The following is a 12,725-nucleotide window of genomic DNA, read 5'->3' as shown; positions in this document are numbered from 1 at the left end:
CTATGTCGCACTAGATCGCATCTACTCGATGTTAACATTGATATCAGCATCAAGGTGGAATATGGCATCATTGATCATTTGAATTCGTTCAAATTCTACAACTCCAACAGAAATGCATTGTTTCCAAATCCGGAATAGTGTGTCCGCTAGTTGTGGCTTTTGTGAGTCATCAACAATTAATTTATAGACGACACCACAGATGGACAAGCATCAAAAGTACATGGAATTGATTGAACAAGATGGCGGACACAGAAACAGCGTTTGTCATTCACAACGACAATGCGCTCCAAACACTCGTGCCCTCTCTCGAGCGTCTTCTACCGAGCTCTACTCCTCTTTTAAGGCGCATTCAATATGATATTGCGCATCCGCGAGACACGGCATATTACCTAGCCAGCAGCAATCTTGCACCACAGTCGCCGGGTGATGATAATGGGCCGTGGATTGCGGCGTATGTAGACTTGTTTGCGGCTCGAGAGACCCAGGTCTGGGTCTATTCGAGTCTCGAGGCCGAGGTTGACAATGCCCACGACGATGACAAACCACATATATCCACGTTCTCATCCATCAGTACCGAAAGACAGGCCGTTGCACGGAGACAAGTATGGGATCTGTTGCAATATATCAATCGTGAATTGATGCCGGCCTTTGAGGCATATTACCACAAAACCTTGGCAGCTACAACAACAACTTCTACGCACAAGGTCCTACCACCGCACAAGCCTCCGGCCATGCTCCTGGGCACTTTGCACTCGGGGCTCATTCAGCTTCTTTCCAGTAATGATTCATACACAAACGCCACGTTTCGACCAGGCCTCAAGGTTCATCGGTACGACGTGACGCCGTATGTGAAATACATCTTTGAGCCGAGTATCTTCCAGACCGCTGGCGATGAAGAACATACGCTTCCTCGGGGTTATCGCTATGGAGAGCAGGGGCTGTTACCGCAGCATGTCGAGTTAGTTCGGTCTCGAACGCATATTCCGCGTGAACCGCAGACGCTACTGAGTATGCCCAGTGTTGTGATATACCATGATGCCTCTAAAGAAATTGGAGATGAGAATGGACCGAGTCCAGTAGCATGGGGCTTCATGTGGCTTGACGGCTCTCTCGCGACGTTGCACGTCGAGCCTGAGCATCGCGGAAAGGGGCTGGCCGTGCTACTATCGCGAGAGATTATGCGGCGAGGCATGGCCAGCGGCACGTATGGCCCCGCTGGGCCGTTGGCGTATACGCATGCAGATGTTGCGCTGGAGAATACGGCGAGCCGGAGGGTGATGGAGAAGGTTGGCGGGCAGAAGCGGTGGAGTGTAACGTGGACAGTTGTTGAGGTTGTGCATTAGATTGAAGTTATGAGATTACAATAAAGTAACGTACATACATGTTGCTTTCGGTGCTAGGCCCCAGGGGGGTATAATTCGTCCACTCCGGATGTCACCTGGTCTAGAGACGTCTACAAAAAAATCTTTTACAGGTAGAAAAACATATAAAAAAGAAACTTCTATTGCATCATCCGTGAATCGAACACGGGCCTCGTCGATGGCAACGACGAATTCTACCACTAGACCAATAATGCGCTGTTGATGCAAATTGCCTATTATTGACTTGTCTGGGTAGTGCGCCACTTCAGGTGGGAAAAAAAAGTGTAAAAAAGTGCGTGAAAAACATATAAAAAAGAAACTTCTTTTGCATCATCCGTGAATCGAACACGGGCCTCGTCGATGGCAACGACGAATTCTACCACTAGACCAATAATGCTGCTGTGATGGAGCTTTCCAAAATGTAACCTATATTGGAAATTTTCGGATGCCAAGCCCGGACGACCCATCTATGCAATCTATCAACATTTGAATAACCCTAACTCAGAATATGGACTATCTTTTATCGGAATCATAGTAGGTTTTATAGTATGGTGTTCTTTTTTTTTGGTTTTGATGGAAAGTTTGACTGAGTATTTTCTATTGATCAATTCACATAGTGTAACCTTTAAACCAACACTATATATATATGTATTGACGTATATTATCAATAATGACAGATTGGGACTAAGAAAAAAAGAGCAGCAAATTAGTCCGTAACAACGCAATTTATGACCAACCTTTGTCTCCATTGACCCAGAACAGCGTGTAGCCACTGGCCATTGCGTACCATGACTTATCCCTGTCCTATATCATGTGGGCGGGACTGCGACCTTTTCCGGCGAGGGAATTTATGTGTTGATGGTGATTTCATGCTCGGCAGATTGGCGTGTAAGCATATCTCTGTCGTGGAGAGTACCCGGAATAATCCTGGCTCCCAACATGGCAAATGTTGACATGTTTCAGGTCACCCTACTAACACTTGTGGCGTAGTTGGCAGTGAGAAGCTGATCAAGCACATTGTAACCGATGTAACTAGTTCTGACAAGGAAAACACCTTGCATGGGCATTTTGGGGATGATCCCTGCTGGGACGTTATAGTAAATTTCACTTTTCCCGAAATCAGTTGCTGACTTCACTAGATTGTGTTATATTTTTCAACAGGGAGCCCGGCTTATACCAAATGAAATGGCTTTGTACGTATGTAGTGGGTCTGTTATTTGTCTGTATCAAACTGAGAATATGGCCTCCCTAGGCCCTAAACAGGAACTGAGGATTATATTGGTATGAACTAATAAAAATATGCCGCCAATTGCCCGCTCTTTTTGTCCGTTCGTTTTGTCCGGTTTTTTTTGTTCGCTCTTGTTCGCTCTATTTGTCAGCGCAGATTAGATTACCAAAGTTTACGGAACAAAATGTAAAATGCAACCACATTGGACATGTAGAGCCAGCTACGGCCGGAAAACGGTGTAAAGTGGAATCCTGAAGCTTGACCCGTTGACAATAAGTAAGCCAGAGGTGACGCTTGAACTTAAACCTTTTCTCACACCACCCTGCATCATCCAATCATCTGTTTCTATTTATCGCTCAGTCTCTCTCCATAAAGGTCAACTTCTAGATACGTCAGCAGCCAGAATGTCACCTAAAGTACCCGTTAAGGTCATCCTGGGCACGCACACGGTATACGCGAATCGTCCCTTTCCTCCTCGCTGAGCTAACAAGTCTAGGTCGGGGACAGTGTCAAAGGCACACTCGTGTCATTTGACAAGACTGATGACGTGAAAGCGCTCCTAACCACCTTTAACCGCCGTGGCTATAACGAAATCGACACGGCAGCTAATTACTGCGTCGACGCGCCAGGAACCAGCGAAGATCGTCTTGGAAAGGCCGATGCGGCCTCAAAGTTTGTCATTCACACCAAAGTTCTGGATGGGCCTCCTGGCTCTCATGAGTCGGCCAAGATTACTGCTAGCATCAACAAGTCCCTGGCCTCGCTTAAGACTCCTACCGTCCAAACCATCTTCCTCCACGTCCCGGATCGCCAAACGCCATTTGAAGAAACCGTCCGCGCAATCAATGAAGCCGTTCAGCAAGGCAAAGCCAAGAACTTTGGACTGTCCAACTACACAGCCGCAGAGGTGCAGCAGATTATTGACATCTGCGAGAAGAATGGTTACGCGAAGCCGAGTGTCTACGAGGGACACTATAACCCTATTGTGAGAGGCGGCGAGAAGGAGCTATTTCCTCTTCTGCGGAAATACAATATGTCCTTCTTGGCTTATAGGTATGTTATATAAAACACAACCTCTTAACACCATTATGTGCGTTGATGAAATAATAGCCCTGCTGCGGGAGGCCTCTTTTCAGGCAATTCGGAGACTTCAAGCCGATGGGCCGGCGATGTAAGTTCTGTCGTATGCATTAAATATTTACATGGCTAATATACGACCAATAGAACCAAATTGCCAAGCTCTATAGCACGATGTACGGCAAAGAGGCAGTGCAGGCATCCGTAAATCTGGTAATTGACTCATCTGCGAAGCATGGTATCTCAGGACACGCAGCGGCGGTGCGCTGGACAGCTTTCCACAGCATCCTGGATGGAAAATTTGGCGACGGTGTCATCTTTGGAGCGTCCAAGCTCGAACAGGTCGATAAGACGCTGGATGCACTTGAGGCGGGCCCTCTCCCTGAAGAGGTGGCGGATGCTATTAAGGCTGTATATAAGACCGTGGAAGGATATGAGCCTGCGTATCACCTATGAAGGTGGTAACTGACCTGAAACCCGTGATTCCCTCGTTTGTTCAAAAACAAACAAGTCTGCTAAGGAAATAAGAGAACACCAGGAGGAGGATATAGGGGAAGTGATAGTGGATCTATGGAGTAGATAATGATTGTTAAATTTATTGTGATAGGCCGTAATATAATTGTACTGTATTTCTGTACAGTAAATAATAGCTTGCAGACATGATGTGTGGGAATTGTATTGCTCATTTCGAGCAAAGGACACTATCTACAAATATAGAGTACTTAATATCGTGATGGCAAATGAGTCTTTAGTGTCGTCAGAACTAGGAAAGGAAGCCGGGGCATCAATGATGTAGAAACGTGAGTCTAATTTTGAGAATCAATGCATGGCCCTTGAAACCTCACAAGCGAATCTAGGAGCTTCGTCTTCTAGTCTAGATTCCTAAATGACTACCAAATCGGCATTCCAAACATATTGAATCTGGATGTGAGAGTATTAGGGCCTTATTACTTCTACTTAGAGGTATATAGTATCTCAAGCCGAATGATTGATATTAAAGAGAATTACACTCATCAATTTACTACGAGATTGCTAAATAATAGGAATTGTCCATCAGAAGCGGAAAGAGTATTTCCACAAAAATGCAACTGTATATGGTTGCATTATAGATAGCGAGAACTGAATCTTTTTGATTGAGATCGATAAAGATTCGCGAGTAAATAATACTGCTTTAGGGGAATATGGCCATGTGACCTGATTCCACCGACATACTATCGACATATATGTACATGTATGATCAATTCATTTTAAATATATACAATTCGAACAAACAATCCACACCATACAGCACCACTCCACCCATCATGCATCAACATTTCCAATAATCTAATAAGCGCAGTGCTCCTTGGTGTTGAACTCGCGGAAGTTCTTGACAATGTTGGTATACTTGCCCTTGAACGACACATTCGGCGTGTTGGCAGCGTGCACAACCGAAGCCGAGTCGTCGCTCGTGGACACGGGCTCAGAATTGTCGAGATGGCGATCGCACTGCCCACCAGGCAGGATCTGGTCGCCGGCCTTGCTTTGTAGAGTGGTGTATTGGTGGATGATGTTGTTGTAGTCTGGCTGCACTCCAGGGAAGCCACCGGGGACGACTTTGTCGTAGACGCCGACGACGGTGTTTTGGGCGACGTTCTATGTTTGTTAGTTTTCTTCTTCTTCTTCTTTTTCATTATAGTGATGGAAAAGCGTACCTCGATTTGGCTGGTTTGAGCATAGTTGTCCGGGACGTTGGAGTCCTGGTCGTAGCTGTCGAGCCAATCCTGGCTTGCTGCTCCAGAGTTAGACATTGCATTTCATAGTAGTGTATTGTGTAGGATAAAAAGGCTTACTGGACAGCTGATCACCGTATGCTCCGAGAAGGTCAAGACTGTGTCCGGTCTCGTGAAGGGCAACGTCCACAGAGCCGCTGGTGCCTCCGAAAAAGGCAATGTTGCCGTTTGCATTGTAGGCGGAGTCGTCACCTGGCATTGTCAGGACGTGTCGGACCTGTTTTATGTTAGAAAATTCTCAATATACAAGGGAAAAAAAATATGAGTCATACCCAGCTGCGCATGGCGACAGGTAGCTGACTGAAAGTGTTGATGGTGGTGTCAATGGTGGTTGTAGAGTCCTTGTGGCGGCAGAACACCCAGGGGTCGCCGCACTATATACAACTGTCAGTGCCAAGATGTTTTATTATATTGAAGAGGAATGCACATACATCACCGTAGGTGACATCGTAAACCTCAAAGTCGTTTGGGTCCTTGCCCTCCTCCTGCCCAAGGCTCTTGCAGTCGGCGGGGATGGTACCAGCCTCCCATTGCTGGTACGTGCCTTGGTTCACGGCAAGGTTGGCATTGTTTCCATCTGCGAGGTAGTCGAGGTTGTCCGACAGGGGAGGCTTGTCCAGGGCTTGGCCGTTGACCAGCATGGAGCCGGAGGCCGCGAGGGCCATGCCAAAGAGAAGCGACGAGGGAGCCATGGCCACGAAGTAGGGTGTAAGATGGAGTTGGTTGAAATGAGTGATTGTCAAAACGCTGATGTGCAAGGTTCTAGATTCTGGAGAAACCCAAAGGTATTTATCTTGTAGGACCAATATTCAACATAGCCATAAATAAGAACAATAAAAATGGGCTAGGGTCATTTTCAGCCAAGGCATAGAGATGGTTACATGGTGGTGTGGTAAGCGAGGGACTGATGACACTTTGCTTTCTTTAGGCCTGACCTTTTTCATATCTGCCCCATGCCAATACCCTTAGACTCGTCCCCAATGTACATTTAGCTACTGCACAAGTAATATAGTATACGACTAGCGGTGGCCAGAAAGAACCCAGAAAGAACTAGGGGAGCAGAGAATAAAGTTAGGGCAACGTGGGTGATGACCGATACTACTACTGGCTTACTAGTATAATCGCATGGCTTTCCACTTGCAGTAGGTTGCTGCGAGCTAAAATAATACCGACAAACAGAATACTAGACCATGGGCCCAAGTGGTTAAAAAAAACCACTAAGTTTTCTTTTTTTGGTACATTGGATAACAAATCGACGTACTTCTTCCATGCGAATACGCATGTAATACGCGTGTCATCTTGCCTATACCTCACATCTGACTTGAAAATATGCGAGCAGCGATACATTTGATACCTGCCAAGAAATGATCGGCAGGTCAGGCCCCAAAGACTCGAATCATATCTGGATGCCAAGATAAGCTTCGCCTCTATGCCGTCGGGATGTAACTGTAAGACCCTCTCTCATGGGATTAGTTTAATTGATCACACGCGGGGTGAGGCCTAGTTTATTCGGTGTGGAAGGCCTGATTTGAAGTTTTGTATACTTGAAAAAAAAATCTTGTTGATGAGAAAGAGTATATCAAGTAGAGCTATCGTGATCGACAACATTAAAGTGGACTCTAACCTCTAGCTTTTAGACTAACCTGGCCTACCACCTATTTTATTTGCTATCTCCTCTGAGATTTTCAATGATCAACCCCGGAAATATGTCGGATAGATCACTAAATAACCCGATCCTTGGCAAATGCTTGCCGTGCTTGGTGTTGCATCGTGAAACGAATTGCGTCGTACATGCCGACATGTGGAAACGATGGAAGAAATTACTCTAACAGACGGCATATTAGCTCCTTGGCGAGCAGAGACGGTTCAACCTCGTTGTTGTTTTGAGATGCTAGTTTGAGCTCGTATATTATTATTATTTGGTTGCATTATACGTGATCGATCCGAAAGTTGTCCACCCGAGACACTTATTGTCTGACGAACAGTTTATCCAAGACAGAAGAACGAAACCCGCTGACCACAAATCTACCAGAAGATCACAGAGTGATCACTAACATCGTCCATGCCAAGTCTCGCTGAGGGTACTGAGCCCTGTCCTTATGGGGGCCCATTTACTTCAGCCGCGCGTGGAAGGTTCGGATGACAGCAGCTGCTGACCGATCGAGAAAGTGATTCGCAAGAGTGACACGCGACACAAATTACTCAAGTGCTGCCGATCCATGATCATTGCTATTCTTATTATTATTGCCGATGCCGAGGGCGCTATTCTTAGATCATCCCTGTTGTTAACACGGGCCTCTTAAGGTATATGGTGTATTAATACAGTTAGTGTGTAACCCTGCAACTATGTAATTAATAATGTAATAATGAATTCAGCGGAGATTTGTGATAGGGCTGAAAGAGATGGCTCTGGTGTCAATTGGTTGTTCAATGTTGGAATGTGCTGGATGGTGTTGGTGTTTGCTGCTATTAATAAACCAGTACTCGTGAACACCTTCCTAAATAGGATATTTTCAGTATACGATTCTAAAGAGATGCATTATTGCATTATCTCGAAAAATTACTGTTAAAGGGTATTATGATTCAGCTATCACCAATTCATATTCAACATCAAAACGGGGTATATACCAGTAGTATACCCAGACATAGTAAAAAGGAAACAAAAAATTGACCAAAGGAATGAAAACGCCCATGCCAACTAAAGACACCTCATAATTTTCGTAATATCCATTCCAAATTAGATTTCATCTCCCTAGCCATCGTTAAATAATACCGTCCATGATGTATAATCTTCGCCAGGCAGACATGTCAGTCGTAACCATTCAAACACAAAAATCCCAACGCCAGTCATTGACAATGATTCAAGGATAAAGAGAAAGTCAGTTGTACACACTGACTCCCGCTCCGGAGCTGCCCCACCGCAGACGCTTGAGACTCCCCTGAACGGCATCTCTGCTGCATCCTACAGATGCTCTGGCTTTCGCAACCGGGTCCGATGCACTGCCGCCTAGCGCTGAACCCATTCCTGCCTCGGTGTGTCCAACCTCTCGGCCAAGGGCATACCCAGCCGAGAAGCTGATGGCTGAAAACAAAACAACAACACCAGCACTGATGACCCACGTCATAAGCGTAGGGTTAACTGTGGCAAGTGAATCAGTCATGTTTGTGTGGCGAGACCTCTTTGACGATGCGGCATGGGCCGATCCCCGATCCTTTGACGTCTTTCGCTTGGTCTTGGACGGCGTCGACGAGCCGTTGGATCGCACCGACTTGGGCTGTGTAGCATACCGCGGATCAGAAGACACAGCAGTCGACTCGTTTCTTGGGAGAGGGCCGATTTCGTCCGTGTCTTCGCCCATAGCGACGGATTCTGAGACGAGTCTGAAGGAGGATGCAGGCGCTACTGGTGGACCGGTTGGCACTTGGGGACTGTCGCTTTTCGGTACTCCGCGAACTGCTGTTCCCAAAGATAACAATGTCGACAGACTCGCCCGAAGCGCGGCATCGTGGTCCACCTGGTAATTTGGGGAAATCATGTTGTATGGGCCATGCTGTGTGCGGCTATTCCTTCGAGTAGCGCGAGCGGTTGAGCTCGAGTTGTGACGGACAGCAGTTGCCTGGCTGCTATTTGAGACAAGGCTAGGGCTAGGCTCTGGCCCATTATAAGATCTCGATCTCGAGTATTGGGGTGCGTGAGAAAAGATATTCGGCTGGGGCACAAAGGGCGTGGAAGCAAGTCGCGGGCCCAATGCGGTCAACCGGTCGTCGTCGTCGTCGATGTCATCTCCTGACGAGGCTGCCTCAGAAGCAGAGCTGTGATGCGACAAAAGACCGTCTCTGCGCGACCTGGTTGTGACGTTCTCATTCGAGCTGCTCAAAACCCGGTCAGATTCACTATCACTCTCCTCGTATTCGTCTTGGCTGCTGCCCGCAACGCTGGAGGCCCGAGAAGACTCGCTATTTTGAGTTGCCGACAGTTCGAGGTGCCTGGGTCGTTTCTTCCTCGTCCGTCTCTGTAGTCCGGGTGCGGATCGTTCTACCCGGAGACCGGTGGTAATAATGTCGTCGGTGGTAGCGGCGGATGAGAGAGACGAAGTCGACGGCTGCGAAGAGACTTCGATCCACGAATCTATATAGTACTGGAGTGAGTACAGATCAAAAGGGTTCATAAACGGGTTATCGCGAGACGGCGATGGTGTGCTGGGATAAGACGAATCCATTTTCAAAGGTGTGTAAGGTGAACATTATCATTGGAAGAGCAAAAAGGAAGAAAGGCAGCAGAGAAAGTAGAGGATAAAGATACAGAAAAGACGATGGATCTTACCTTCAGAGCGCATGGGAGCTACAGCCGACAGGTTTCGTGACCCTTGGCGGTTGTCTCGCGGCATCTGATGGCCATCGCGTGCGCCGGACACAGCCGCCCTGTTCTCCGGATTCATGGCGGGGCCATCGGAGTAGTGAGGCTGCATATTCGAATGCAAGCCAAAGGCAAAAATAAAAAGAAGAGGATCAAGAGCAAGAGCAAGAAGTAAAAGTTGAAGCAACAGAAGCAAGGGAAACTATTGCTCTCATGGGTGGTGGGATAACGCAATGTAATGGAGGGTGGGGCCGACAGGGCGGTGTCTATCTAATCGGCTTTGTTGATAGCAGCTTGCTAGGTCGACAAGGTCTAGGTCGAGGGCGAGGGCGAGGTCAAGATCTGTGTAGTTCCTCTGCAGAATTGTTGCCAGAGAGAAAGCCAGGTCTGGCAGTAAGTCATCTGCAGGGGGAGCAAACCCGTGACGGCACACGCCTGACCGCTGCTTGGAACGTGATGGCGCCTGTCAGGCACGTTCTTTGATAATATCCTTCCTTACTGGTGGCGTGGCGTGCTGACCGAAAACCCCGTTTCTCCGTTCGCAGATGCCAGTGGGTTATGCTGGATACATCGCAGGATGATGAAGAAGAGAACAGAGAAGAAGAAAAGGGCGAAGAGGAAGAGAAGAAGGAGCGGCGTCTTTGTCAGGTGTTGGTTGCGTTGGGCCCGTATGGGGTATGCGGGTGCGTGACAATAACCTATTATGTGGGGACCGGCCGCTTATCGGTCTCTTATCGGGTCTTGGCAAGCGGGGTCTGGCGATAACGCGTGCGCTTAGCACAGCCCAAGTGCGTGGCCATACGTGATCCCAACGATTGCACCACGTCATGTGCTTGCCCCACTACTACTAACTACTACGACATATACTAAATGTTTATAACAATACTGCAGAATTATGAAGAATTTTGTTCAATCTGGTATACTCGATCCGAATCATGGCAAACCTAGAATTAAAAATACACAGCTGCAGCGAAACAAAGGAAATATAGAACACAAAACAACTTTTTAGGGGTCATTACGGGAATATAGCATATCCCAGCCATTTTACATAAGAAAAGCCCACGCAACTTACCGTATAAAGAAAACACTCAGACCGTTTAGTCAAAAGTGGTCTTTCTGCCAGAGTAGTCTCCAAAGCCACCACGGTTGGTGCTGTTGGCGCCAGTACCGCGGCCACGGCCACCAAAGCCACCACCGCCACGTCCACGACCACCACGTCCACCGCGGTCACCACCGCGGCCACCGAAGCCACCACGACCGCCACGGTTGCCATCACCCTGGGGACGGGGGGTGCTGTAGTCAAGACGGATGGCACGGCCACCGACATCAGCGCCGTTGAGGTCAGTCATGGCCTGACGAGCCTCATCGACGGAGGAGAACTCAATGTATCCGAAGCCCTTGGGGCGGCCGGACTCGGCGTCAGTAGGCAGACGGATTCCGAGAATGGTACCTTGCTCCTGGAATGTCTCACGGACAACATCCTCGTTGGTGTTGAAGGAAAGGTTTCCGATGAACAGGGTAGAGCTCTCGGGGCTGGTCTGGTCACCGTACGAGCGAGCACGCGTTTGAGCCTTGTCACGGGGAGCGCTCTGCTGGGTAGCGTCACGGGGTTTGGCGTAGTCGAGGTTGATGGTACGGCCGTCAATCTCAGAGTCCTTCTTGGCTTCGTAGGCAGCCTTGGCGCTGGAAGCCTCGACGTACTCGACGTAGCCGAATCTAGAAACTTGTTAAAACTTGCAGGCCTGAATGAAAGCGCAGTAATTTCACTCACCCTCGGGAGCGACCAGTCTCGCGCTCAGTCATGATACGGACACCAGCGAGTTCACCGAATTCCTCAAACTCGCGGCGGAGCCAGTCCTCGTCGACGTTCCAGGACAGGTTACCGGCGAACAGGTTGGGGGAGTTGTCGGCAGCGGCCTCAGTCTTGGCCTTCTTGGTGCTGGGAGCAGCCTCCTCCTCAGCCTTGCGCTTCTTGGGAGCTTCCTCTTCGTCAGAGGAACCAGAGCCCTGTTCATGGTTAGCACAGCCGCAAAGCATATAGAGAGAAATTGAGTGACAAACCTCGCTGTCGGAAGAGTCGGAAGAGTCGCTAGATTCTTCCTTCTTGGCAGCCTTCTTCACCTCCTCCTTCTCTTCGGATTCAGAATCCTCAGAGTCAGAGTCCGATTCGGAGGACTCGTCCTTCTTGGCAGCCTTCTTGGGCTCGGCCTTCTTAGGCTTGGCTTCTTCTTCGGATTCGGACTCAGAGGACTCGGATTCAGAAGACTCGGGTTCCTTGGCGGCAGCCTTGGTGGCCTTGGCAGGCTTCTTGGTTTCTGGCTCGCTGTCGCTGTCGCTATCGCTGGAAGAACCGCTCTTCATCTCCTCGTCAGAGTCAGATCCGGACTCCGAGCTGGAGCTGGGTGTAGGCTCCTTCTTCTTGCGAGAAGCCTTCTCCTCTTTGGCCTTGATCTTGGAAGCGACTTCCTTGCTCTTAGCCTTGGGGGACTGGGAGGGCTTGGCGACGCCAGCATCCTTGACCTTGGACAGGACCTTGTCGGTGGCCTTGCTGGCCTTGGTGGTAGTCTTAGTCTTAGACATTTTTATCTGCGAGGGGAGCTAAGTTAGATGCTAAACAGGCCAGCAAAGGTTTGCTGGTTACATACCAAAGATTTTTTTAAATGTGAATGGATATCCAACAAATTCCCACAGAACTATTAAACCGAAAGATTCAATAGTAATATAAGCCCTCTGGATGATAAGTGCAAAAGCCCACTGAGCAAACGCAACGAAACTGATTCCCACGATGAAAATCAGCCAACACTCAAGAGAAGAGAAAAAAACAAGCCCACAAGCCCTCGCAACCGACAATGTTCAAGCCCACAGAGACGGACAAGGCAATAATGCAACCCTCTTTTGATATGGTAATCCCACAAAGTGAATGAAGCCCA

At 48.3% G+C, this 12,725-nt stretch overlaps 5 protein-coding genes and 2 non-coding genes across 7 annotated transcripts; 2 read left to right on the top strand and 5 right to left on the bottom strand.

Annotated features, from left to right (window-relative positions):
* Positions 1 to 239: 239 nt before the first annotated feature.
* On the top strand, positions 240 to 1,343 carry TRUGW13939_04641 (uncharacterized protein; the record flags this gene model as incomplete). The annotated part of the gene is made up of 1 exon (XM_035487810.1): positions 240 to 1,343. The coding sequence occupies one exon, from the start codon at positions 240 to 242 to the stop codon at positions 1,341 to 1,343; it is 1,104 nt and encodes a 367-aa protein (XP_035343703.1).
* A 162-nt stretch (positions 1,344 to 1,505) lies between these two features.
* On the bottom strand, positions 1,506 to 1,576 carry TRUGW13939_04640. The gene has a single exon. It is a non-coding gene; the product is annotated as a tRNA-Gly (tRNA).
* A 111-nt stretch (positions 1,577 to 1,687) lies between these two features.
* Positions 1,688 to 1,758, bottom strand: TRUGW13939_04639. Its single transcript has one exon. It is a non-coding gene; the product is annotated as a tRNA-Gly (tRNA).
* Positions 1,759 to 2,993: 1,235 nt separating this feature from the next.
* On the top strand, positions 2,994 to 4,122 carry TRUGW13939_04638 (uncharacterized protein; the record flags this gene model as incomplete). The annotated part of the gene is made up of 4 exons (XM_035487809.1): positions 2,994 to 3,038; positions 3,086 to 3,642; positions 3,700 to 3,760; positions 3,814 to 4,122. The coding sequence occupies 4 exons, from the start codon at positions 2,994 to 2,996 to the stop codon at positions 4,120 to 4,122; spliced, it is 972 nt and encodes a 323-aa protein (XP_035343702.1).
* Positions 4,123 to 4,992: 870 nt separating this feature from the next.
* On the bottom strand, positions 4,993 to 6,130 carry TRUGW13939_04637 (uncharacterized protein; the record flags this gene model as incomplete). Its single annotated transcript, XM_035487808.1, has 5 exons — positions 4,993 to 5,301; positions 5,361 to 5,437; positions 5,499 to 5,655; positions 5,711 to 5,812; positions 5,870 to 6,130. 5 exons carry the CDS (start codon positions 6,128 to 6,130, stop codon positions 4,993 to 4,995), a joined length of 906 nt encoding a protein of 301 aa, XP_035343701.1.
* Positions 6,131 to 8,317: 2,187 nt separating this feature from the next.
* On the bottom strand, positions 8,318 to 9,658 carry TRUGW13939_04636 (uncharacterized protein; the record flags this gene model as incomplete). Its single annotated transcript, XM_035487807.1, has 1 exon — positions 8,318 to 9,658. One exon carries the CDS (start codon positions 9,656 to 9,658, stop codon positions 8,318 to 8,320), a length of 1,341 nt encoding a protein of 446 aa, XP_035343700.1.
* A 1,234-nt stretch (positions 9,659 to 10,892) lies between these two features.
* TRUGW13939_04635 (uncharacterized protein) lies at positions 10,893 to 12,375 on the bottom strand (the record flags this gene model as incomplete). The annotated part of the gene is made up of 3 exons (XM_035487806.1): positions 10,893 to 11,511; positions 11,567 to 11,802; positions 11,857 to 12,375. 3 exons carry the CDS (start codon positions 12,373 to 12,375, stop codon positions 10,893 to 10,895), a joined length of 1,374 nt encoding a protein of 457 aa, XP_035343699.1.
* Between the last annotated feature and the right edge of the window lie 350 nt (positions 12,376 to 12,725).

Source organism: Talaromyces rugulosus, chromosome II (genome assembly GCF_013368755.1).
Source record: "Talaromyces rugulosus chromosome II, complete sequence".
Lineage (NCBI taxonomy): Eukaryota > Fungi > Ascomycota > Eurotiomycetes > Eurotiales > Trichocomaceae > Talaromyces > Talaromyces rugulosus.
This window is presented reverse-complemented; position numbering and strand designations above follow the sequence as displayed.